Genomic DNA, 27,906 nt, shown 5'->3' on the forward strand with positions numbered 1-27,906 from the left:
TTTCTCGCTGAAAGTCTTATCCCCCCTCGGGCCGAGGGGCGATTTCCCTTTCCAAGCGAATGCGAAAGGAAATTCTCACCGCGCAGACTCGTACAAAATGGCGACCCGAAGTTATGAAGTCGATGCGGTTCACTCGCTTTTACCGATCGATATTAATGGAGGATTCGGAGTTTTCGGGGTCTCTTGTGCAGTGCACATATTTCGTGAATTCAGGCTCCAGTTGAGTGAAAAAATCCTAAAAAGTGTTGTTTTGAAGCTGTTACATCATTGTGAATTTGCGAGGCTTCTAATAGGATTGCGAAATGTGTTTCAAATCACGCAGGTGCGTACGCAGCCGTAGTCTTAATATTCTATCTGAGCCTGCTCCAACGGCGCGAGTTTCCTTCATGATGGCCATTCATTTGGGCTGATCCTTTACGCCGCCGCAAAAGAGTTTGTCATTCGTCTTCAATTTTGACCCGTCTCGACCACCATGCATCGCACCTAAACAAAACATTCGCTGAAAATGGAATGCGTCATTTGCTGAAAAACCCGAATGCATTTTTACACTGATGAGTGACAGTAAATAGCAGCTGTATGATTCTTGCAGCACGGATCAGATAGATATAGCTTGATGTGGTCATTGTTGATGCTAATTCTGGTATAGCCGGCTCGGTATAGGTGAATTTTCATTCATCTATTCATCTAGAAATGACGAGCTTAAGTATTGATTTTCCGTGCTCTAGCTAGGAGAGCACACAATAGATAGTTAAGGATAGCCTAGTGGATTACCATTTGACTTTGAAGACTCCTGTTTGAGATGCAAATGAATGTTGCAATTTGTAAATGTCTTGACATTTACATTAGATATTACTTCTTATGCACGAAACATACATGAGATATAATGGGAATTATTTAGCAGTCTATATTAAGAATACATATGTTATTTGAAATTTATTTGACAACTGAGAAATTAATAAAATAAACTTTATTTTTATGTAAAATTCTTATAAGAATGATTCAGACACCTATACATACTTTTGAAAAATAGCTAAGACGGCTAAGAAGGACAAATTAAACACTTAACATACCTAACTTTACATTTTCATCACAATTTTTTACTTTGTATCCTATGTTATGAGGAAATCCAATGAATACAAATGGCATGGTAAAAAACCAACTACACCTAATACATTTTTATTGTTACATATTTGTTTTTAATGAAAATAATGTAGACTTATCAAAGAGTCTGTTACCAGTGGCTCTGTGATCTGTAGACCTCATCATAGCTTATAAAAAGTAAAAATAAAAAATACTTCCTTGGAAGTCATTATTACTGCAAATTCATAATGGTCTTAACCCTTTAAATCTATGGTCACCGTCTTCAAGCCATTAGCCAATTTTGACAGGCCGCATATGAGGGATTAAGTACCCTATGGCACAGGCTACAGGCACTTAAGTCCTTTATGCCAATTTCTACCATTTTGAATTTTTACCAAATTGCTCACAAAATTTCACGAGAATCGGTTAAGAAGTGCGACCTGCATGGAGACATTGGAGACCTTCGCTAACATTTGATCAATTACCTGCTAGTGAAGTTTTAGTTTTATTGGTCACTCCAGCATAACAAGATAATAACGTTTCATTTTAATCTGAACACTGTAGAAAGAAGAGTAAAGTTTTATCTGGATCTTTTTCCTTTATTATGGTTAGTAGTAGAGCTGTAAGAGGAAGCAAATACTGGAAAGAGTTGGAGAGGCCTTTGCCGACAGGTACACTGAACTAAGAGACTTATAAATATTCAAAAGTAACTTACTATCATAAAATCAACAAACATTTTCGGAACTATATACATAAAAAAAGTAGATCTGCTACTTATAGGTACATATTGACTTGTGTAACACAATATAAAAACACAACAACTTGAAAGTCGTATACAGAAGATCTAGTAGGATAATTCTCAAATACTCAAATTCATACAAAACATGAATAGTCTTTATTACTTTTTATAATTGTCAAAATACATAATCTTATTTATCCTCTGTAAAAAATGTAAAGGTAAACTATAAATAATGTAATATTTATTGATACAGTACATAAGCCCGGTGTGATCCAACCCCCATCCTCTCGAAGCTGTAGAGGGATCCAATGGTACTGGTGAAGAGCAGGGACGAAGACTACATCATGAACTCTGCAGTCAGCACGGAATCTATTGACATGCCTGATGAGGTAAGTTATTGGAGTAGATAACCCCAGCCGCCATAACTCCATAGATTTTCTGACTATTTGTCACCTAACACTTGATTTCTTTTAATACATGTGTAGGTTGTTTATCAGGTGATTAAGTTTTTCATTACACAGAAGACCTTAATGAACAACTTAATCACCTAATAAAATAATGTTAAATGTGCTCAAACTTTGTTAATATTAGACTTCTAAGAACTGTAACACCATGGTTGCATGATGTTGATGAATTGCAATTGTTGCAAACTCGACAAGAGTTTTGTTTTGTTTTGATGAAACATGTTATCACTGTCATACTGGTTGATATTTCCAGGTTATTGTTCTGATGTGTATAATAGGGTTTAAAAAGAAGGCGATGGGACCGCGGAATGCATTTACCAATAAAAAATACCTTTTTGAATCTGAATAGGAATTACAGGGGCATTACAGACGTTATATCTGTGAGCAGGACATGTCGCAAGTAGACGGTTGCGGTCTGAGCGGCGCGTCGGACGATGAGGACGAGTGCGTGTCGTCCCCCGCCGGGTCGGCGTACGACGACGGCGCCGACATGATAAAGTCGGCGCTCAGCGACGAGGTCACCAAGCAGCTCGCCGCCGCCGGTGAGTGTCCCTCCAGTAGCACATGTAGTCGTCCCCCGCCGGGTCGGCGTACGACGACGGCGCCGACATGATAAAGTCGGCGCTCAGCGACGAGGTCACCAAGCAGCTCGCCGCCGCCGGTGAGTGTCCCTCCTGTAGCACATGTAGTCGTCCCCCGCCGGGTCGGCGTACGACGACGGCGCCGACATGATAAAGTCGGCGCTCAGCGACGAGGTCACCAAGCAGCTCGCCGCCGCCGGTCAGTGTCCCTCCTGTAGCACATGTAGTCGTCCCCCGCCGGGTCGGCGTAAGACGACGGCGCCGACATGATAAAGTCGGCGCTCAGCGACGAGGTCACCAAGCAGCTCGCCGCCGCCGGTGAGTGTCCCTCCTGTAGCACATGTAGTCGTCCCCCGCCGGGTCGGCGTACGACGACGGCGCCGACATGATAAAGTCGGCGCTCAGCGACGAGGTCACCAAGCAGCTCGCCGCCGCCGGTCAGTGTCCCTCCTGTAGCACATGTAGTCGTCTCCCGCCGGGTCGGCGTACGACGACGGCGCCGACATGATAAAGTCGGCGCTCAGCGACGAGGTCACCAAGCAGCTCGCCGCCGCCGGTCACATGTCATCTCCTGTAGCACATGTAGTGAAGTACCCCTACCCTACCCCACCCCTAGGTCGGCGTACGACGACGACTCTCAATTCTGCAGCTTATGGGGTAGTAGATAGGCTAAGGTCGTCGGCACTTGTTCGTCGTGCACTTGCGACACGAAAAAAGATCGCTAACTGATGCTCGCGTGCTTTACGTAGTACGATGTGCGCTGTCCGGTCAGTGGCTAGCGGTTCATGAACGCGCGGGGACGTCTTGGCTAGATCACAACACACCTTAAATTAGAGGTTAGTGAAATTCGCCCAAACTAAACATGTATTTGTTCACAGGTCCCGTAGGCATGGCAGCAGCGGCCGCCATCGCGTCGTCGAAGAAGAGGAAGCGACCGCACTCGTTTGAGACTAACCCCTCCGTTAGGAAGCGACACCAGAACCGCCTGCTCAGGAAACTCAGGGTGAGAAACATCAACAAGATGGTTCTGGTGAACCATTCCAACATTTATTTAGTTTACACGCCTTAAGGAGCTCCATGAAACAGGATTTTATGTAGGGGTTTCGACTAAGGGTAGGGGAATCTAAACGATACAGCAAACAATAGAAGAATTCGCAACCTGCTCGGGCCAGCAAGCACTGGTCCTTGTAGCAACCCTGGGCAAGCCCAACACCTACCGCGTGTTCGGCGCCAAGCCCCTTTAGAACCAATACCTACATTATAAGTAACTTGTATTTACAACAGCAAACAATAGAAGAGTTCACAACCCGCGTCGGCCAGCAGGCCGTCGTGCTGGTCGCGACCCCTGGCAAGCCCAACACCTCGTACCGCGTGTTCGGCGCCAAACCCCTTTAGAGCCAATACCTACATTATATAAGTAACTTGTATTTACAACAGCAAACAATAGAAGAGTTCGCGACCCGCGTGGGCCAGCAAGCCGTCGTGCTGGTCGCGACCCCTGGCAAGCCCAACACCTACCGCGTGTTCGGCGCCAAGCCTCTAGAACCAATACCTACATTATAAGTAACTTGTATTTACAACAGCAAACAATAGAAGAGTTCGCGACCCGCGTGGGCCAGCAGGCCGTCGTGCTGGTCGCGACCCCTGGCAAGCCCAACACCTACCGCGTGTTCAGCGCCAAGCCTCTAGAACCAATACCTACATTATAAGTAACTTGTATTTACAACAGCAAACAATAGAAGAGTTCGCGACCCGCGTGGGCCAGCAGGCCGTCGTGCTGGTCGCGACCCCTGGCAAGCCCAACACCTACCGCGTGTTCGGCGCCAAGCCCCTTTAGAGCCAATACCTACATTATATAAGTAACTTGTATTTACAACAGCAAACAATAGAAGAGTTCGCGACCCGCGTGGGCCAGCAAGCCGTCGTGCTGGTCGCGACCCCTGGCAAGCCCAACACCTACCGCGTGTTCGGCGCCAAGCCTCTAGAACCAATACCTACATTATAAGTAACTTGTATTTACAACAGCAAACAATAGAAGAGTTCGCGACCCGCGTGGGCCAGCAGGCCGTCGTGCTGGTCGCGACCCCTGGCAAGCCCAACACCTACCGCGTGTTCAGCGCCAAGCCTCTAGAACCAATACCTACATTATAAGTAACTTGTATTTACAACAGCAAACAATAGAAGAGTTCGCGACCCGCGTGGGCCAGCAGGCCGTCGTGCTGGTCGCGACCCCTGGCAAGCCCAACACCTACCGCGTGTTCGGCGCCAAGCCTCTAGAACCAATACCTACATTATAAGTAACTTGTATTTACAACAGCAAACAATAGAAGAGTTTGCGACCCGCGTGGGCCAGCAGGCCGTCGTGCTGGTCGCGACCCCTGGCAAGCCCAACACCTACCGCGTGTTCAGCGCCAAGCCTCTAGAACCAATACCTACATTATAAGTAACTTGTATTTACAACAGCAAACAATAGAAGAGTTCGCGACCCGCGTGGGCCAGCAGGCCGTCGTGCTGGTCGCGACCCCTGGCAAGCCCAACACCTACCGCGTGTTCGGCGCCAAGCCCCTTTAGAACCAATACCTACATTATAAGTAACTTGTATTTACAACAGCAAACAATAGAAGAGTTCACAACCCGCGTCGGCCAGCAGGCCGTCGTCCTGGTCGCGACCCCTGGCAAGCCCAACACCTCGTACCGCGTGTTCGGCGCCAAACACCTTTAGAGCCAATACCTACATTATATAAGTAACCTGTATTTACAACAGCAAACAATTGAAGAGTTCACAACCCGCGTCGGCCAGCAGGCCGTCGTTCTGGTCGCGACCCCTGGCAAGCCCAACACCTCGTACCGCGTGTTCGGCGCCAAACACCTTTAGAACCAATACCTACATCACTACATATTATAAAACAAAGTCGCTTCCCGTTGTCTGTCTGTCCCTATGTATGCTTAGATCTTTAAAACTACGCAACGGATTTTGATGCGGATTTTTTAAATAGATAGAGTGATTCAAGAGGAAGGTTTATGTATAATTTGTTAACCCGTGCGAAGCCGGGGCGGGTCGCTAGTTATATTATAAGTAACTTGTATTTACAACAGCAAACAATAGAAGAGTTCGCGACCCGCGTGGGCCAGCAGGCCGTCGTGCTGGTCGCGACCCCTGGCAAGCCCAACACCTCGTACCGCGTGTTCGGCGCCAAACACCTTTAGAACCAATACCTACATCACTACATAGTATAAAACAAAGTCGCTTCCCGTTGTCTGTCTGTCCCTATGTATGCTTAGATCTTTAAAACTACGCAACGGATTTTGATGCGGATTTTTTAAATAGATAGAGTGATTCAAGAGGAAGATTTATGTATAATTTGTTAACCCGTGCGAAGCCGGGGCGGGTCGCTAGTTATATTATAAGTAACTTGTATTTACAACAGCAAACAATAGAAGAGTTCGCGACCCGCGTGGGCCAGCAGGCCGTCGTGCTGGTCGCGACCCCTGGCAAGCCCAACACCTCGTACCGCGTGTTCGGCGCCAAACACCTTTAGAACCAATACCTACATCACTACATAGTATAAAACAAAGTCGCTTCCCGTTGTCTGTCTGTCCCTATGTATGCTTAGATCTTTAAAACTACGCAACGGATTTTGATGCGGATTTTTTAAATAGATAGAGTGATTCAAGAGGAAGATTTATGTATAATTTGTTAACCCGTGCGAAGCCGGGGCGGGTCGCTAGTTATATTATAAGTAACTTGTATTTACAACAGCAAACAATAGAAGAGTTCGCGACCCGCGTGGGCCAGCAGGCCGTCGTGCTGGTCGCGACCCCTGGCAAGCCCAACACCTACCGCGTGTTCAGCGCCAAGCCTCTAGAACCAATACCTACATTATAAGTAACTTGTATTTACAACAGCAAACAATAGAAGAGTTCGCGACCCGCGTGGGCCAGCAAGCCGTCGTTCTGGTCGCGACCCCTGGCAAGCCCAACACCTCGTACCGCGTGTTCGGCGCCAAACACCTTTAGAACCAATACCTACATCACTACATAGTATAAAACAAAGTCGCTTCCCGTTGTCTGTCTGTCCCTATGTATGCTTAGATCTTTAAAACTACGCAACGGATTTTGATGCGGATTTTTTAAATGGATAGAGTGATTCAAGAGGAAGGTTTATGTATAATGTGTTAACCCGTGCGAAGCCGCTAGTTATATTATAAGTAACTTGTGTTTACAACAGCAAACAATAGAAGAGTTCGCGACCCGCGTGGGCCAGCAGGCCGTCGTGCTGGTCGCGACCCCTGGCAAGCCCAACACCTCGTACCGCGTGTTCGGCGCCAAGCCGCTCGAGGACGTGGTCCGCAACCTTCGGTGCATGATCATGGAGGAGCTTGAAAACGCGCTCGCGCAACAGGTAACACACCAACACGCGTTACAAGTGAGAGTGACGCTTACATGCTTATATGAAGCCATTAAATTGATTAGATACGCCAGCAGACAACCAGCGTGAAACGATTAAAGTCAATATAGTGAAGACCGTTTACAAGCTCTTTGGTTGCTTATAACCATTGCGTTTGTACACATACTCCACTTAATGAATGTTGATAGAGCAGAAGGAGCTAAGCTCTTCCTTTCTGTGTCTGGGCGAAATACTTAAGGTTCCGTCACACAAGCGCGTTTTCCGGGCGGGGCGTGAGCGTTTTGTATGTAAAAGCGGCGCGCCCCGCTCACGCCCCGCCCGGAAAACGCGCCTGTCTGAGGAAGCCTTTATTCAAATTTTCAAATACGAGAGTTCTTGCCCTATGACGGTTTCCCAAACATTTTATATGATGGTCTTCTCTAGATTAACCTTAACTTGCTTATAAAGTCCGTCTAAACTGAGGTAGCATTAATTTGGCAGCGGTAAAGTGCACTTCTAGACTAGGAATCTGACGATTATGGTGACGACACGCGACACGACGCTTCCACATTGGTCCAAGAAATTAGACGGGTGGAATTCTAAGCCGCCGTTGTAGTGTAGACCAGGATGTAACGGATGTGGTTTTATCGGAACCGAAAGCGGAACCAGATGTTTAAAATTTAGTTTATCGGAACCAAAAACGGAATCGGAACCGGAATCGGAACCAGAACCGGAACCTGAGTCAGTACTATCAGTAGGTATACATTACACAACACAACACATACGAATAGGTACTTCAAATTCGAAAACACAGATAAACCAGAACATCTAAATTACTGCAGCACGTGGCAAGCGGGGCTATGAGGGAATTACTGGTATAAACCTGTTTGTTTTTGATGTACACCGCTTAAATATTGGCATAAATGGGGCTGGTGTGACTCCCCCCAGTGCGCCTGTGGTGACCCTGAGCAGACAGTCGAACACATTGTTCTAGAATGCCCTTTCACCAAATTCAACGGACGGATCGAAGACCTCACGAACCTCAGTGAAAGGGCCATCGAGTATCTGAAAAGTGCAAACATATTGATGTTAGAGATGTTAGAGATGTGAGAGATTGATCCTAGAGATTGCTCTAGGATAATATTTAAATTAAATCCAGTAACTTTAATGCCATACGATAAATAAATAAATAACCGCTCATGTCCCGCTGCCGCGCTAAGCATTGACATCCGATATAACTTCCGTTTCAAAAGTAACGGAACCGGAACAGAAACGGATGTGTAATACCAAACGGAAGTTCCGACTTAACGGAAACGAAGCTCTGTAACATCCCTGGTGTAGACTTCCTATAAACCACTAGGCTAGGTTTAGTAACCAGTCATAATAAATACATCTTTACACTTCAAACGCCGACGACATGCTTATAAAATTACACAAATTAAGCTAGGTTCACTAGCCATGAAACTCTGGGATTGATTTACTGATAAAAACGCACAATCTTCTTAGTTAATAAAACGACAGAACAGTTATATGGCTAAAGTTTGATAAATCATTAAGATAGTGTAGTGTGTGCTTGCAATGCTGGTTTTCACAGTTTGACACTACAACAAAATATGTATTTATATATTTTTGATTATGTTTGATATCTATTTTAGTGTCTTAATGTTTTTTTAAGATGATAAGTTCATTTATGGTATGTCTCGCCGTTTAGAAAGCGGCCACACCACACCATTGTCGTGTATAGACATGATACTATTATTGTCATTTAAAATGTAGAATTCTCATTCCCTACCTTTTTTTTACCGATTTATGTAATTCCACCACCACTATCTCAATGGCCAGACACTCCTTCTGTTGCTGAAATAAATGTAATTCAAATATTTATATATTTATGTTGGGTCATTTTGTATCGCAATGAAGTCAAACTTAAAAACTTACGAAACAAAAAACTTCAGGAACAGAAGAAGACTGTTTTTGTCACGTACTAATTATCTTGCTTATGGAAATGTGGCCCCAAAAGTAGCTGATTACCACTTTGAAATCTTAACCCGTTCTTGATAGAGACCTGTTTATATGCGTTTATATCCCGAATCTTTAACTTAATGCTTAGAATGAATAGGTACCAGCCACTTTTGATGCCAATTAAAATCTGTGCATGTTTACTGTTCACTGCGGCATTTATTCAAAACGTGCGCATTCGACACGGCGTGATATCGCAATATTCTGAGCAAATTGAAACGTTGGGTGCTCCGTGAACCATATGTCTGAGACCATGCTTTCTGTGTTAACGCATTCACTGCCAGGGGGCGTGGCCTAGGAACAAACTTGTATGACGGTGGACGCACATGTGCGTCGGGGGCAGTGAATGTGTTAATACAGTGTTAATGGAAGACCAAGGCAAAGTATTTACAGATTTATACATTTGGACTAATTATGTCTGATGCAAATAAATTGAAATTGAATAACACTAAATGATGTGTGCGCAATAGACTTGGACTTACCTTTCACTGCACCTTGCAGAACTGCACATGGTGTAACCTTTAGCCCTTTTCCAGGCCGTATGAATCTAGACTTCTGGGGCCCGTTTCTTAAAAGCTTGTAACTTGTAATACAAGTGGATGTCACTTTTTGAGAGCTGTTGTTAGAAAGGGATTTCCATTTGTATTACAAGTTACGCGCTTTTGAGAAACGGGCCCCTGGTTATTATTTTCAAGACAAATCACTTTTTAGTGCAATCGAATATGAACCTTAACTTTGAAAGTCCCTTCACACGCATGTGCAGAATATGTAATATCAAAATATTACCGTAAAAGCTCAGTATCACGCAAGTCCACCGCTCTCGATTTGAATACGATGTCAACCAACGAATACGATAAACATAATAACGAGCCGCAGTTCGGTGTGGGCGCGGGGCAGGCGCCGCCGCCGCCGCAGGACGACCCGTCGCTCTTCGAGCTGCCGCCGCTCATCATCGACGGCATCCCCACCCCCGTGGAGAAGATGACCCAGGCGCAGCTGCGCGCCTTCATACCGCTCATGCTCAAGTATTCTATGGGTGAGTAGCTGCTACTGTCTAACATGCTATGACTAGCTTATCGACCCGTCGCTTTTCGTGCTGCCTCCGCTCATCGACGGCATCCCCACCCCCGTGGAGAAGATGACCCAGGCGCAGCTGCGCGCCTTCATACCGCTCATGCTCAAGTATTCTATGGGTGAGTAGCTGCTACTGTCTAACATGCTATGACTAACTTATCGACCCGTCGCTCTTCGGGCTGCCTCCGCTCATCATCGACGGCATCCCCACCCCCGTGGAGAAGATGACCCAGGCGCAGCTGCGCGCCTTCATACCGCTCATGCTCAAGTATTCTATGGGTGAGTAGCTAATATACTGTACGGTTTCAGTGGCAAGCGTGCTGGACGCTCAGCCGGGCGTGTAGCTTCAAAAACATTTGTGCAGCGGGCTATGAGGCCGCACGCATACGTTTGCATTTGTTTACGCCAAGAAATCACCCCCGTCCCGTTTGGTGCCACTCGTGCCCGTGGCACCAAACGAGATATCCTTAAGCTAATACATCACCATGAATGTATTGCTTAGCTTTCAATCATATTTCACTTGACAATCTTCTAAACTCGGACCAATATATTATTTTCGGTGTCATAAATGGTTTTTTGTTTATGTAACAGTTTTTTTTCTACATGTTGTAACCGTATAATGAAACCTGCAGTGCGCGGCAAGCCCGGTTGGGGCCGGGAGTCGACGCGGCCGCCCTGGTGGCCCAAGGACCTGCCGTGGGCCAACGTGCGCATGGACGCGCGCTCTGAAGACGAGAAACAAAAGGTACGTGACACACACACACACACACACACACACACACACACACACGAGACAGACTCGGCACTATTATTATGTGATAAAAGGACAGGGATAATAATCGCTCGCGATCGTAATGTAAGGGCTCATTTAGATGATGCAGGTTTTGATCGGTCGGTTGAATTGGACGTAATCAACAGTCCGCAATGTAACAAAATTCGCATGCGAGTTCGGGCGCCGTTTAAATCAGCCCTAACTCGGTAACGGTCAGGTGTACATTCTTTAACTCATTTTGTTGGTAAAGTAAGGCAATTTTTAAAGGCTTTCCAGTAAAATATCGGTTACGTGACGGTATTTTTTTAACACTTCTAATAAAGCTAGTCATTTCCTGTGCCCTGTACGGTAGTAAAAGATGATCATGATGATGTTTTTGCCAGATGTCGTGGACGCACGCGCTTCGCCAGATCGTGATCAACTGCTACAAGTACCACGGCCGCGAGGACCTGCTGCCCGCCTTCACCGAGGACGACGACCAGAAACCCACGCAGCCCGTGAGTACAACTGTGAACCTTACTGGAAACACATAAGACTCACTATCAACTGCTACAAGTACCACGGCCGCGAGGACCTGCTGCCCGCCTTCACCGAGGACGACGACCAGAAACCCACGCAGCCCGTGAGTACAACTGTGAACCTTACTGGAAACACATAAGACTCACTATCAACTGCTACAAGTACCACGGCCGCGAGGACCTGCTGCCCGCCTTCACCGAGGACGACGACCAGAAACCCACGCAGCCCGTGAGTACAACTGTGAACCTTACTGGAAACACATAAGACTCACTATCAACTGCTACAAGTACCACGGCCGCGAGGACCTGCTGCCCGCCTTCACCGAGGACGACGACCAGAAACCCACGCAGCCCGTGAGTACAACTGTGAACCTTACTGGAAACACATAAGACTCACTATCAACTGCTACAAGTACCACGGCCGCGAGGACCTGCTGCCCGCCTTCACCGAGGACGACGACCAGAAACCCACGCAGCCCGTGAGTACAACTGTGAACCTTACTGGAAACACATAAGACTCACTATCAACTGCTACAAGTACCACGGCCGCGAGGACCTGCTGCCCGCCTTCACCGAGGACGACGACCAGAAACCCACGCAGCCCGTGAGTCACTTGTATTTACTACTTTAGCTTTTGGGTGGATCAACTATTCCTTGTTGTTATTCTGTCCGGTCAGCCAGGAGACAATAGTAGCATAGTTTGTTTAAAGACATTGTACAGTCGGCCAAAAATGTGGTCTACCACCCTACGGTTGAGTTTTGTTTGAACGTCATGAGACAACAAGGTCGATTTAATATTATGTCAGTGACAATCGTCAACCTTAGCGATCGTTAGATCTCGCAGAAACTTTTGTCAAAACTGGTAGACCACTTTCTTGGCCCACTGTACACCGCCTTCTTCTGACACGCTTGGTAGACGACCCTCAATGGAAAGGGTAAATAAGTATCACAAAAAAGCGTGTTTGGTGAATTTAAATGCCTAAAAATCAGGGTTTAAAAAGTGACCCAGGAGAACGTAACCATGGCAACGAGTGACAAGAAAAAGTTGATTCACTCTTTTAACCCTTTCACCGCCATAGACGTCAACTAACGTGCGCGACTACAGCCCAATATCAGACTACATGACCACTTTAGTTGAGAACCACATCACTGGAGACCAAAACCTTACTTGAGTGATATGCGAATTTATGTAACTTCTATAAATACAGATTAGCGCATAATCTTTTACCGTCGTATTTTCATGGAAACGTGTTATGCTGTTTCAGTCAAAAGTGACAAAATGAAAGTAAAGGATTATGCACTACATATGTACTAATCGTACTAATGGCTTCTTGCTGCAGTTATCTTTTTTTGAGTTTAATTCTCAGAAGTGACAAGGAACTCAATTACCGAGGTGTAATTGCGGAAAGTTTCCAAAAAGTTGACTGTTCTCGGAAATTTCAGGGTAATTTCACGGGAAATAAAGGTAACATTAATTTTAGAAACGGAAAATTTCGATACCCAAACAAAAATATTATAATATTACACAATTTTGTAAACTTTCCGACACACTTCAGTACACCCGGTCCATGTTTACTCTGTACGTCTCTCAGCCTATTACTAACTTTGTTTTATTTGTGGTGCCTGTATAATTGTTCACATACATCGAACTAACGATTCCCTCCTTTTAACGCTTCATTCGGACTGCCGCATTGGATTGGTAACTAGATATCAGCGTGCATGCCGTCCGCGTCGTCCAACTCGTCGCGCGGCTCGCCCGGCCGCTCCGCGCCCGCCGTGCTGGCCAGCCAGCAAGTCTGCATCGACCAGATGACGCTCACAGACGTCGATGTACGACCAGCGATTATAATACTCGCCGCTTTGATCTGATGATTATATGATCTGTTTTTTTTTTTTTTTTTTTTTGTTATTATCGGTACTTTTTAACACAAAATTGGTTCAAATGAGACGAGGTATACCTGCTTCAAATTTGCAGCCAACATTGGTATAATGAGGCCCCCAGATTACCAGTTCGCCGGACGGTATCAGGCTGTCAGTTTAACGCAAAAGGTGACAGCTCCGAACAACTGACAGGCTGGATTGGTAACTAGATATCAGCGTGCATGCCGTCCGCGTCGTCCAACTCGTCGCGCGGCTCGCCCGGCCGCTCCGCGCCCGCCGTGCTGGCCAGCCAGCAAGTCTGCATCGACCAGATGACGCTCACAGACGTCGATGTACGACCAGCGGTTATAATACTCGCCGTTTAGATCTGATCATTATATCATCTGATTTTTTTTTATGTTATTATCGGTACTTTCTAACACAAAATATGTTAAACCTACTTCAAATTTGCGGCAAACCAGTCCGCCGGACGATATCAGGCTGTCAGTTAAACGCAAAAGGTGACAGCTCCGAACAACTGACAGGCTGATATCGTCCGGCGGACTGGTAAGGTAATCAGTGGGCCCCTTTACGAGATCGACTGAATATTTCCACGACTCTCACGGGCCCTCGCGAAACTGATAATCTTCCGACAATCTGGACTATTAACTGGCTCGGTAAAAATGTAGGAAATGATCGAATCACGCGTACTTACTGTTATTATAGAATATTTTTATTGCAGAATTAGTCTTCAAATCAATCATGTCTTCAATTCCTATGGTTGCCAGAGTATCCCATACAATTTGAAAGTATGGTTTTACATGTGAATGTCGTAGCCAAATTATAGAATTTGTCATTTCAAAAAATGCCATTTTAGAATGGATTACTTCATGATAATGGCTAAGTTAGGTTCGACTTTTTCATGACGTGGCCAACCATGTCACGACATGAATATTTGGCAATCTGAAATGTCCCGGGATAAAGTTTCAATTTACCTCATACACAGATGTCACAATACGCGCCAGCGGTGCTACAGACCATAACCAACCCGGACGGGTCCGTGTCGCTCGTGCAGATCGACCCCTCGCACCCCATCATCACGTTGCCGGACGGCACCACGGCGCAAGTGGTGAGTCACATCACAACAGATGTCACAGTACAGCGGTGCTACAGACCATAACCAACCCGGACGGGTCCGTGTCGCTCGTGCAGATCGACCCCTCGCACCCCATCATCACGTTGCCGGACGGCACCACGGCGCAAGTGGTGAGTCACATCACAACAGATGTCACAGTACAGCGGTGCTACAGACCATAACCAACCCGGACGGGTCCGTGTCGCTCGTGCAGATCGACCCCTCGCACCCCATCATCACGTTGCCGGCCGGCACCACGGCGCAAGTGGTGAGTCACATCACAACAGATGTCACAGTACAGCGGTGCTACAGACCATAACCAACCCGGACGGGTCCGTGTCGCTCGTGCAGATCGACCCCTCGCACCCCATCATCACGTTGCCGGACGGCACCACGGCGCAAGTGGTGAGTCACATCACAACAGATGTCACAGTACAGCGGTGCTACAGACCATAACCAACCCGGACGGGTCCGTGTCGCTCGTGCAGATCGACCCCTCGCACCCCATCATCACGTTGCCGGACGGCACCACGGCGCAAGTGGTGAGTCACATCACAACAGATGTCACAGTACAGCGGTGCTACAGACCATAACCAACCCGGACGGGTCCGTGTCGCTCGTGCAGATCGACCCCTCGCACCCCATCATCACGTTGCCGGACGGCACCACGGCGCAAGTGGTGAGTCACATCACTACAGATGTCACAGTACAGCGGTGCTACAGACCATAACCAACCCGGACGGGTCCGTGTCGCTCGTGCAGATCGACCCCTCGCACCCCATCATCACGTTGCCGGACGGCACCACGGCGCAAGTGGTGAGTCACATCACAACAGATGTCACAGTACAGCGGTGCTACAGACCATAACCAACCCGGACGGGTCCGTGTCGCTCGTGCAGATCGACCCCTCGCACCCCATCATCACGTTGCCGGACGGCACCACGGCGCAAGTGGTGAGTCACATCACTACAGATGTCACAGTACAGCGGTGCTACAGACCATAACCAACCCGGACGGGTCCGTGTCGCTCGTGCAGATCGACCCCTCTCACCCCATCATCACGTTGCCGGACGGCACCACGGCGCAAGTGGTGAGTATAACAACTAATTTATTCGCCATTTTCATTGCAACCGAAGAACGTTCGCTTTTAGACAAGGATCTTCAGTGCGATAGATGAATTTCGTTACATGTTAAAAGATTTCAGTAAAAACATATCGATTACCGTAGGCTCAAAGGGCGTAAGAGACAAAATGGCGAAAATGAGTTATGAACGCAGTTACAAAGTGTAACTGCGTTCATAATTCATTTTCGCCATTTTGTCCCTTACGCCCTTTGAGCCTACGGTAGTCGATATATGAAAAATTAAACCATATAAAAACCGGCCAAGTGCGAGTCGGACTCGCGCACGGAGGGTTCCGCACCATCAACAAAAAATAGAGCAAAACAAGCAAAAAAACGGTCACCCATCCAAGTACTGACCCCGCCCGACGTTGCTTAACTTCAGTCAAAAATCACGTTTGTTGTATGGGAGCCCCACTTAAATCTTTATTTTATTCTGTTTTTAGTATTTGTTGTTATAGCGGCAACAGAAATACATCATCTGTGAAAATTTCAACTGTCTAGCTATCACGGTTCGTGAGATACAGCCTGGTGACAGACGGACGGACGGACAGCGGAGTCTTAGTAATAGGGTCCCGTTTTTACCCTTTGGGTACGGAACCCTAAAAATGTAAACAAAAGGCGTGATTCATATGGTTCGGTGGGTAAATGTCCCGCGAAACGTACCGATGTTTGTATGTACGTCCACATTTTAAGAGTACCACTTTAGTTCATGGTATTGTATCGCATTTACAGATTCACAGCGGCGAAGGCGGAAGTGGAGTTGTCCAAACGCTGGACGGCGAGTCAGTCGCTGTAGATCTCAATGCTGTGACCGAGGCTACGCTCAACCACGACGGGCAGATCATACTCACCGGCGAGGACGGGCATGGTAAGATATATAGATAACTAGCGACCCGCCCCGGCTTTGCACGGGTTAACAAATTATACATAAACCTCCCTCTTGAATCACTCTATCTATTTAATAAAACCCCATCAAAATCCGCTGCGTAGTTATAAAGATCTAAGCCTACATAGGGACAGATAGCGGGAAGCGACTTTGTTTTATACTAAGTATGTAGTGATAGTGAAGAGGGTAAACAGTGGATGCCCAGAAAGCAGCGGTGCTGACAAGAGGCTGTTCATAGATTACGTCATCTATTTTTGACGATTTTTAAAATCATCCAAAAATCATGCTTCGAATGACCCCGTTTCCTCCTACGTCTTGCTACCATCATCCGATGTCCAGACCCCCCCCCCCCCCCCTAATTTGAAATGACGTAATTTATGAATAGTCCCCAACCCTGGCCGTCGCGTCCCTCAAGTCACATTCCGAGCAGGAGTACAGGCACTCGGGGCATGACAACAGGTGCGCCATGGTGTGTAACCTAGCTGGCGAAAGGCGGCCGTGGTCGCTAGGTCACAAGGCCGCGGTCGCCAAAAACCGAATGCTACCTTAACACATTTAGTGCCGAAAACCCGACTATCGGGTATTTTATGATTTCGTTCCCAGGCCGGACGACCCGATAGTCGGGATCGCGGTACTACAGCTTTATATGACGAAATTGTTGTGGCCTAGACCGGCCTGATGCGGATGTCTTGTTTGGCTGGATGGCAATTAATGTGTTAAGATGGTATATAAATAAGATTTACAGTACATATGGGGCTACTTTTCCGCACTAGTGCATAAAATAGCACTTTTCGTGCGAATGTCAAATTTTAAAGGGCCATATGTACTGTAAAACGTTGTTCGATACACGTGCGAATAGGTAATTCCTCTTTTTCGCACTTGTATCAAAAATAACTATTAATATTGTGTTGCAGGGTACCCGGTGTCGGTGTCGGGCGTGATCACGGTCCCCGTGTCGGCGTCCGTGTACCAGTCCATGGTGGCGTCCATGCAGCAACAGGACGGCGTGTGCGTGGCGCCGCTAGTGCAGGTACCGTTACCCTAATATTAGTATCCTTTTGTGCTCGCCCTGTGTACACCATGTTTTTTTATTTTGTTTGTTTCGCTTTTACATTACTAAATCAATACTGGGGCCGTACCATGCGATTCTGTTTAGGACCTAAACTGAATCGCTATTTAAGGGACGGAGTTATGCGACTTATATAGTTCCGTCCTTTAGCGATTCACTTTAGGTCCTGAACAGAATCGCAATAAGGACATCATGGTAAGGCCCCTGAACTGATGCACTCATTGCTTTGTCGGTAAATAGAATCTATATTCTATCAATCAATCAATTTATTTTCTAGGGATAGCCCCACACCCCACCCAGAAAATAAATTGATCAACAAATATCGTTACTAAATAGGTATAATTTACAGGTAGCTGCGGTTCAAGTAATACGCGTGAAAAAAGAAATTGAATAACGATACCAAAGAAACCAATACAATGATAGAATATCGAACCGTGCCATTATACTTACTAGCTAGTTTAACTACAACTTACAGTACAGTTGGTTGCCATCTACATTATCTAAATATTTTTGACAGTTAACTTACTCCAATCCACGAGAACAGTTGTAAATAGAATATTATAACAACTAGGAATATTTAGTTTGGACATACATATCAAAATTGCCGTAGTTACTTGGATACCAAGTACCTATGTTAAAACGTTTTGCCAATATATGTATGAGGTTTTTTCTTACAATTTTCAAAATCCGTTTCAATCTGCGCGTGTTTAACGCCCTCACTCCCAGAAATTGAAAATTATCAGACATTTAAGCCACTTCCATTTTGATTATCTTTGCTATCATATAATATCGATATCACGTCGCTGGAAAGCCAGGTTAACCCTTCGTACGCTTAAACACGGATCCGTGCGTGAGAATTTAAATCTATTGTTTTAAATGTCAAGGTCACTTTTTCAATTATCAAATTTGACAGGCCGCATACGAGGGGTTAAGCGAGATTTTTATAAGACGGATCAATAATCCGTAACTAAAAGCTTGGGAGTCTTAGAAATGTGTTCAAACATAAGAAGTGATGGCAACCAACTCGTGTAGGTTTATGTGTATGTCAGGGTCACATAAGATTTGTGATACTACTTAAATATATCGGTCCTCATTTTATTGAGTTAGACTTTACATATGGGACCTATTTCATGAAAATTTGCAACTTTTTTATACAATCGGAAGCCTCTTTTGAGTAAGGAAGCTAAAAGGAGACTTATAAGTTACAAGATTTCTTGAAACAGGCCTTTTAACTTTTATTTTTAATATGTGAATGCAAATTTAGAGTTAGATACCAATGAAAACTTAGATGTGACATGACATTCTTTATTGTGATTATGTTTGTTTTATTTTTGTCATTGGTAAAGTTTTTGCATTCATATATACGAGTATAAATAGACTTTGCAGTTTTCAGGCCTAGTGCAATATAATTTATACTTCGTTCGCGTTAAGAATGCAGTAAAATCATTGTCCGCCGGCCTAGCGATGCTCGTAACCAATCAAATCGTTCCTAATTTGAAAGTATGCCTTCAACTAGTCACTGTGAACTTGATTTTATAATCAGAAACTATTTGGTTGGTTCCGTGCGTGGCTAGGCCGGCGGACAGTGCTGAATTTACTGCATTCTTGCGAACAAACTACCTATATATATTTTAGAAATAGTGACAGATACATATTTACACTAAACAGTTCCTTGTGGCTATTATTTCTGGAAAGTATTACTGTGTTCAACGCTAGTCAAGTCAAAGAGTACTATAAAAGTAAACGTGGATTTATTTATTTATTTTTAATATATTACCCCCTATTTGGTCACTGTCATAAAGTGCCAACTTTAGTATTAGTACGTCATTAAAATGTAGTATAATCATAATACAAGTTTTTTTTTTAAATAGAATAGAGTGACTAGTTAAAGATTAGATTCTTTATGAAGTATAGAATAGTTTTCCGAAAGGAATCATACGAAATTATCAAGTGATATAACTGACCAGCGTGACCACCTTATCTTGTAGTTATTTTATTTAAAGTGGTATAATATGCTACACTTTAGTGTAGTTTAGTGTGCGAAATAGTTATTTTCGATACAAGTGCGAAAAAGAGGAAATTCGAAACGAGTGGCGATAAATTAAAACACGACCGAAGGGAGTGTTTTAAATCGACACGAGTTGCGAATTACCTATTCGCACGTGTATCGAACAACGTTTTACAGTACATATGGCACTTTAAAGTTTCGACATACGCAGGAAAAGTGCTATTTTACGCACTAGTGCGGAAAAGTAGCCCCATATGTATGAATCCAAACCAAAATTTTACCGAAAAAACATGTTTACAGTACATATGGGGCTACTTTTCCGCACTAGTGCGTAAAATAGCACTTTTCGTGCTTATGTCGAAACTTTAAAGTGCCATATGTACTGTATAACGTTCGATACACGTGCGAATAGGTAATTCGCAACTCGTGTCGATTTAAAACACTCCCTTCGGTCGTGTTTTAATATATCGCCACTGGTTTCGAATTTCCTCTTTTCTGCACTTGTATCGTAAATAACTATAATAACTACATATTTGAGAATTGAGAGGCCACATACCTAGTTGCGATTTTACAATTTTACGTAAATTATTAAGGAGATGCATGTATTTACTGTAGGCTATATTAATGTAAGTGCACGTAGTGCTTTATTTTTATTTACCGAGTTGTATTTGTGTTGTTCATAGTTTAATTAAAATTTTATTGTGTGTTGATTTGTCACTTGTTATTTCCAATCCTTTAACTTTTGAAGCTTGATTCTAAATTAATGTAATATTTGTATAGTGAATTATTTGATTTCTGCATAGGTAATTGTTTCATAGGCATTGTGATGTTGTCTTATTACGTATTACCATAATAAGAAGCTCAGCCTATTGATCTCAATAGTACTCGAATTCCACGTACGAAATCAAAATCCACTAACTACCTACGAGGGGCGTTCAAAATATTCTCGGTATTGATATCTTACAACCTCTTCTAAAATTTCTTTCGTTACTGGCCGCTAAGGTTTATTCATTGACATTAAAAAAAAGTATAATTCGAAGCGAGATGTTCTTTTGTTTTTCTGCAATTGCTGAACAAACATGAACATCTTGTGGGAATTGACAATGTTAACTAAATTAGAACATCGATGCGTGATAAAATTCTTGACAAAACAGGGTAAAAATCAAAAAACCATAAAAGAGGAAATGGATTGTGTTTACCGTGAGTCTGCTCCTTCTTTATCTACCATTCAAAAGTGGTCAAGCGAGTTTAAACGTGGAAGGGAGAGTGTTGAAGACGACCCTAGACCTGGCCGGCCTGTAGTAGCTACTTCACAAGAAAATATTGATAAAGTGGAAAAACTTATATTGGAAGATGGTCGAGTGAAGGTAAAATCTATAGCACAAGTAACCAATCTCTCTATTGGTACCGTACATGATATTATCCATGACCATCTTAATATGTCAAAAGTAAGTGCAAGATGGGTTCCGCGAATGCTGACTCGGCTTCAAAAAGACATGCGTGTAGCTTGTTGTTCCGATTTTATTGACCTGTGCGGTGAAAATCCTGATGAGGTGCTGCAAAGAATAGTTACTGGAGATGAAACCTGGGTTCATCATTATGACCCAGAGAGTAAACAAGAGTCCATGCAGTGGCACATTAAGGGTTCAGCTCATCCCAAGAAGTTCAAGGTCATCCCTTCAGCTGGCAAGGTCATGGCCACGATATTTTGGGATTGTGAAGGAGTATTACTGATCGATTATAAAGAAAAAGGTGTAAATATCACAGGACAGTACTACGCTAACATTCTACGTCAATTAAAGGATGCAATCAAAGAAAAGAGGCGAGGAAAGTTAACCAAAGGTGTTATGCTTCTGCATGACAACGCCCCCGTCCATACTGCTCATATTGCCAAGGCAGCTATTGTTGAATGTGGGTTTGAAACTGTTACTCACCCACCGTATAGCCCCCAGCGACTTCTTTTTGTTCCCCAATCTTAAAAAGGATCTGCGTGGAAATAAATTTTCCGATGATGAAGCATTGAAGGCGGCAGTGGAGGAGCATTTTTACACCAAAGATAAAAAATATTTTTATGCAGGATTAAAAAAAATAATTGATCGATCTTTTAAGTGTATGAACATAGGGGGGGAGTATATTGAAAAATAAAAATATCAAACTTTTCGTACTTGTTTGTTTTCATTCTCATACCGAGAATATTTTGAACACCCCTCGTAGGTACATGATAATATGTAATTAAATTTATTTGCCATTTGCAAAAAAAAGCTCGCTATTGCTTTGGATACAAGTAACATACATCTTACTTATGGGAGTATTATGGGAGATTTATTAGAATGACTTAATCATAAGATGTATGGCTTATAATATAAAAAAGATATGTTATATCCAAGTATGAAAAACCTATGATGCTTATGAGGAATTGCCATATGAGTCACATGGTAATATGACATATGATATGACTTGTCGATTGTGATATTAATATTATTGTAATAAGTTACAGGTTTGGTTTTAACTTGTGTTTGAGCGTTGTTGATTGTTGACCATAAACAGAGTGTCCTGTTTTTTATGCATGTCAATGTGTTATTGAGACTTGAATCTTTTAGTAAAGTCTAAATTATAACATCCGCGCGTTTGTGTAACAAATTATTAAGATATATACTATACACTTGTACAGTGAGCATTAAAAGTGTGTGTGCTTTTGGCATTAAGTCCGCCTTTTGTACGATAAGTTTTTCTTTTGTGCAATAAAGATTATATTAATAATTAAAAGTATCAGCACCAGTTTGATTGTTATACATATGTACAGTCAGCAGCAGAAGTTGCTAAGCGGGCGAGGTGTTCAAAAAGATATTGACGCGACTTTATTGTTAAGAGAAAAAGAGCGTGTCAAGGTAATCCCATCAAAAACATTACATGTAAAAAGGTGCAAGTCTCGCTTCTTTTGATGCTGACTGTTGGACAAAAGTCATAATGAAGTTTTAAAAAAATACGAAATTATCCTTATTGTTTTGATCTAAGTATCTCAAAACTTTATTTTATTGTGTCTGATTTGTTACAGAAAAGTACGCATGTCGAAAGCTCTTTCAAGGGCATTCCCTTGTATTTTTACCACAGATAATTACCAGAGTTACTTTAGTACATAATAAATAATAATAAAATGTCAGTGTCGTCGGCCATTGTGTTTCAAGTGTTGATTCTTATGTTGGCAGACGTGGAGCATAGAAGGGAGCGGAGATGACACTACACTTGTCAAACTGAATCAAAACGTATGTAACACGCCCCGCCCCGGCGGTTTGATCAGTTTTGTATTGGTGAACTTTTCTTTTTTATTCCATTTTAGTTACAACGCACTTTTGATTCTCCGCCCTTTTGAGCTCCGATTTTTTACCAAAGAATTCGTCGGGACCCAACGACCTAGTTGTGGCGTCGAATTTTGTTTTTAGTTGTACGTTATTATGTTGGCATGCCGTGTTTACAGTTCTGTTCTACACTCGAGAGCATCGAAAACATCTTTTTTTTTGTGTAAATGGACCCGTTTTCATTTCTCTTGAGTGTATTTACTATAAACAGCGCTGTTATGTAACGACATAGATAATTGAGTCGTCAAAGACTACTCATCATCGAAATTGCTACTGAATAGCGTGTGATGATTTCCTTAATTTATAAATATTTAGAATTATTCACCGCAAAATGATGGCAGTATTAAAAAAACCCTCTTTTACTCTGCAAGTGACTCAATTGTCTATGGTACAGTTTAGCTTTACCTTTTATCTGGCGTACGTCACAAACTTATCACATGTGATTAAGGCCCACTTGCACCATCCCACTAACCCCGGGTCAAGCGGTTAAACCGATAACTCAATGTCAAATTGTACTTGTAACCATGGTAACTCCAGATTTAACCGGTTAACCCCGGGTTAGTGGAATAGTGCAAGTGGGCCTAAGACTACGTTACGGTGGTTAAAAGGTTAAGGCTGCAGCACTCATCCACACGATTGTGTGTAGTGTATAGTGTATACCGTGTGGCTCTCCTAATACATTAGCGCTATATGATTTAGAGTTCCCCACACTAGCGTCTTTTGAGCGTCGGCGTCTAGTGAGCGCTATGGAAAATGGCGTCGCTGCGCAGTTGCGCCAACGTTGCGTCGAGCAGCAGCCATAGAGTTGAGTAGACGCCGACGCTAGTGTGGGGTAGCCCTTAAGGTGCACCCACACTGGGTTCAGTTAATGTTGTCGAAGAATGGGGCTGCAAGGCTTGCAACCGTCGTTTTCGTGCGACGAACTACCCCCAGTGTGATTGAACCATTAGTGTAAATGCGTTAAGCTTCGGTTTCCTCCGATAGCGGTGCCGTCATATGGCGGCCGTCTCCATACAAATACTACGACATCCATATTTAGCCGTATTATTTAGTATGGAGACGGCCGCTATATGACGGCACCGCTATCCTAGGAAAACCGATCTTTATGGCAGTATGGCACCGGCTTGTTACAGTATTCATTTGAATTTATTTTGTTTGTCAAGTATTGTAGAGTGTTTATATTATGTTTGTATCTTTATTAAATAGTGGCGGCGCTTTGAATACAATATCAGACAATCTGTTGCATAATTAATACATTTATCTTTAGTTTGCAATACTACAAAGTACAAAATGTTGATGCTTCTTTAAGTAGTAAAATTAGGTATACTCTATTTACTATTTTAATTCTGCAACTAAGTCGGTAAGTATTGTGTCATTATTCTATTTTTGTTATAGTGACTTGAAATAAATAAGTAAAACGCGAATTATACGGCACTACGCGGTCGTATTATCTTTAAATTCGTATAAATATATAAACGACTTATTTTTCCCATGTAAAGTTACCAACGGAATAAAGCTTGAGTTGAAGTTTTGAATGAGATATAGATAAACTGATTATATATTGTTATTGGAGTATGATATTGCATTCACAGCGCCGCTCAGTGCTAGTTGATTCGCAATAAACGCTCCCGTTGTATTCGTGTGTTTCATTGTTGTGTTTTTGTATAACCACTTACTGCTCTGACGACGGAAATTTTCCAAATACTTAAAAAAAAAACAATTTGAATGGGGTCGTAATGTTCGATTTCTAGAATGATTTCCTGGGATATCTTAAGTCTAAGACGTAGACCTTATTGTAAAGTTTCCACAAATTTGTACGTAGCTCGTCGCTTCCGCACTCTGGCCTGCATGAGGTGTGTATGCGTTTCTTTATTTCGTGTTTTATTGTTATTTTTATAATAATATACTAGTTTCCTGTGTTATAAAATATTTAATCATAGAATCGTTGAAGTGGTGCTGCTGACTTCACGTAGTAACGCAAATTTTAGCATTAAAAATTGCCTGGGACAGGCCTGAGATAAGTCGCTGTTATAGTTTGTCGATTTGTAATAGGCCCCGACGGCTAATACTTTGTCTATTGTTAAGTAAAACCGCACGTGCTACTTACCTCAAAAACAAGGGTCTTAAATTATTCTAATTGGCACCTGAGCGCGGGCTAGTCCAACGCTCAAAAAACCAGTGTAGGTGCGCTCTGCGATAACGCGCCTTTGTTACGCATCTCGATGACACATTTTAGACTGGTTCTGTAGCGTTCGACTCGCCGGCACTCAGTAACCGTAATAGTACTGAGTGTCGGAGAGTCAAATGGACCACATACAGCCTAGAAAAATATTTTTCCATTAGTTCATTTTGAACCTTATTGCAATCTCTGTAGAGTGGTAATTCAATAACCGGTAAAAACGGCCCAACATTTTTTTAGGAGGTAGAAGCACGTGCGGTTTCACTTAACAATAGACAAAGGATAAGCCGTTCGGGGCCAATTCCCAATAGACAAGCTAGAATGCTTTGAACAAATCCATATTTAAGGCCCGGGCCTAGGGCTCTGGCAACCTAACAATAGTTTTGAAATTGAGAAGGAAGGGTCCCACCTAAATTCTACGTGCTATAGTGCCAAGTGCCTAGGGGCCTTAAGTCTGTAAATCCGACCCTGAACATTCAAGTCCTAAAACCTGCAACTTGCACATGTTATTTATTTGAAAAACGTCGCCTCATCCGTCCAGGTCGAGCAAAACGGCGAAGGCCTAGAAGCGCTCGGGATGGGCGGCGGCGTGGCGCAAGTTATGCTGCAGGGCGGCGACGCGCAGGTGCTGCAGGTGCTGAGTCTCAAGGACGCCACCGTGCTGACCAAGGCCATGGTACGTCATACATGTAACAAAAATGTATTGCTTAAGCTTTGGTTTCCTCCGAAAACGGTGCCGTCATATAGCGGCCGTCTCCATACAAATACTACGACATCCATATTTAGCCGTATTATTTAGTATGGAGACGGCCGCTATATGACGGCACCGCTATCCTAGGAAAACCGATCTTTAGCGGGGTCACATAGAATGGGCCGCCTCGCTAGGGAATTGGATTGCCGGTCGAAGTATTTAGCAGATGGTGCCAGTATATCTTGCCCTGTCATTCCCTAGATTTGTGCCAAATTTTTGTTTTTTTAAGCCAAATCTCATAGAAAAAGGGGCAAGCTATGATGGCGCCATCTATGCAAACCTTTGACAGTTGCCAACCCCATGCAGGTCGGTCTGTGGAACGACGTGAACGCTCATGCAGTGGCACTGCCCCACGCGAGGTACCTACGCGAGCATGTTCCGAGCATATGATTATGTCCGCACAGACTGACCTGTTTCGCGCGGCAGTTTCGGCGGCTCGTTCGGTGCGGACCTGCCTCATTACTTCATTTACATTAACGTTACCTACGGATCCTCATCAGTTTACGTAGGGTGTCAACTGTCAAATGTAATACTTTAGAATTGAAACCAAATGAACGTCCGGGCCTGTACATTTCAGCAACAAGTGAAAGCGGAGCGCGACGCAGTGGTCGCGGACTCCTAGCTGCTGACCCTGGTGGCGCGCGCCGAGGCCGACGCCGAGCTGGCGGGCGAGCGCGCGTAGCGGCCTCCCCCCCCTCCGCCGCTCGTGTGGCGCAAGCGGCGACCCAGCCTACAGGCCCGCGAGGGCACCACGAACCAGGACTTCTAATTATCACACCCACAATCTGCCCTGCTAAGGTAGAAGGCGGTATCTACAAAAAAAAACAACGGGGTGCACTCCGGGAGTGCCGGCAGAAGTGAAAACTCAAATGACATTGTAACAGTTTTTCGATCAGGCCACGTGTTTAACATTTTTCCCCATCACAAAAAGTGCACAGCACCGCTAAAGAAGTTTTCACTTCAAAAATGAAACTGAAAATTGAGTTGATTTTAACTCCTGCTTTTTAGCTCGGCAGGGCAGCTATGAGCTAAAGCTTTGGTTTCCTCCGATAGCAGTGCCGTCATATAGCGGCCGTCTCCATACAAATACTACGACATCCATATTTAGCCGTATTATTTAGTATGGAGACGGCTGCTATATGACGGCACCGCTATCCTAGGAAAACCGATCTTTAGGGGAGGCTTTGTTCAGGGTAACGGCGGGCGTGAGGGGCTGTTAGTGTGATGAGCCCTTCGAATATACAGACTTTGTAATAATTCGCGTAAAATTTTTGATACATTGGCGACTAAGGGTCGGTTGCACCACACTGTTAGTCATTGTTAAAGAGTTCGCAAGTTTTTATTGTATGGAAAATTTCATAGTAAACCACCGCGGTTGATCGATCAATGTCGAGGATGGTTGGTGCGACTGGCCCTAACATAGACTAGGAATCCTCTAAACTGAGTTTAGAGCAATTATTTCATGAAACCGATGCTGCCAAAAATACGGGGGTGCGGGGGGACAAGGTGAGCGAATCCCGTGCCGTGATTGGTCCGTTCAAAGACACGGACCAATCACGGCACGGGATTGACTCGAAGATGGAGTAAAACTACCGTATAAGTGGCAGAGGGGATAGCGTTACTATGCTCAGTCTAGAGGATTCCTAGTCAATGGGCCCTAAGTACCGATTGCACCGATCACAATCAACGGACTGATCGACGCGACTTTGCTCAGCAGAGACCTATGATACTTGCCCGTATAATAAAATTTTGGGAACATTTTAACTGTGACAGGCGGTTGGGTGCAATCAGCCCTAAGTGCAACAAATTCAATCAATGAAATGCCGCAATACATGTATCGAAAATCGTATGCAATTTGTTGGAGGATGAGTGGAGCTGTTTAGGCAGAAACTAAATGACAGGTTGA

General features: G+C 44.1%; 2 protein-coding genes across 2 annotated transcripts in view; one reads left to right on the forward strand and one right to left on the reverse strand.

Annotated features, from left to right (window-relative positions):
* LOC134663115 (DNA-binding protein Ewg) lies at nucleotides 1-26,704 on the forward strand. The gene is made up of 14 exons (XM_063519449.1): nucleotides 1-322; nucleotides 2,073-2,208; nucleotides 2,672-2,825; nucleotides 3,743-3,867; nucleotides 7,093-7,266; nucleotides 10,147-10,306; nucleotides 10,977-11,089; nucleotides 11,500-11,613; nucleotides 13,342-13,464; nucleotides 14,501-14,623; nucleotides 16,484-16,619; nucleotides 17,552-17,667; nucleotides 25,791-25,925; nucleotides 26,578-26,704. The coding sequence occupies exons 2-14, from the start codon at nucleotides 2,128-2,130 to the stop codon at nucleotides 26,620-26,622; spliced, it is 1,599 nt and encodes a 532-aa protein (XP_063375519.1). The 5' UTR covers nucleotides 1-322; nucleotides 2,073-2,127; the 3' UTR covers nucleotides 26,623-26,704.
* The window catches only part of LOC134663090 (5-demethoxyubiquinone hydroxylase, mitochondrial), a 101,071-nt gene that overhangs the window by 9,401 nt on the left and 63,764 nt on the right, over nucleotides 1-27,906 (reverse strand). The window lies entirely within an intron of this gene.

Source organism: Cydia amplana, chromosome 4, assembly GCF_948474715.1.
Source record: "Cydia amplana chromosome 4, ilCydAmpl1.1, whole genome shotgun sequence".
NCBI classification, from domain to species: Eukaryota; Metazoa; Arthropoda; class Insecta; order Lepidoptera; family Tortricidae; genus Cydia; species Cydia amplana.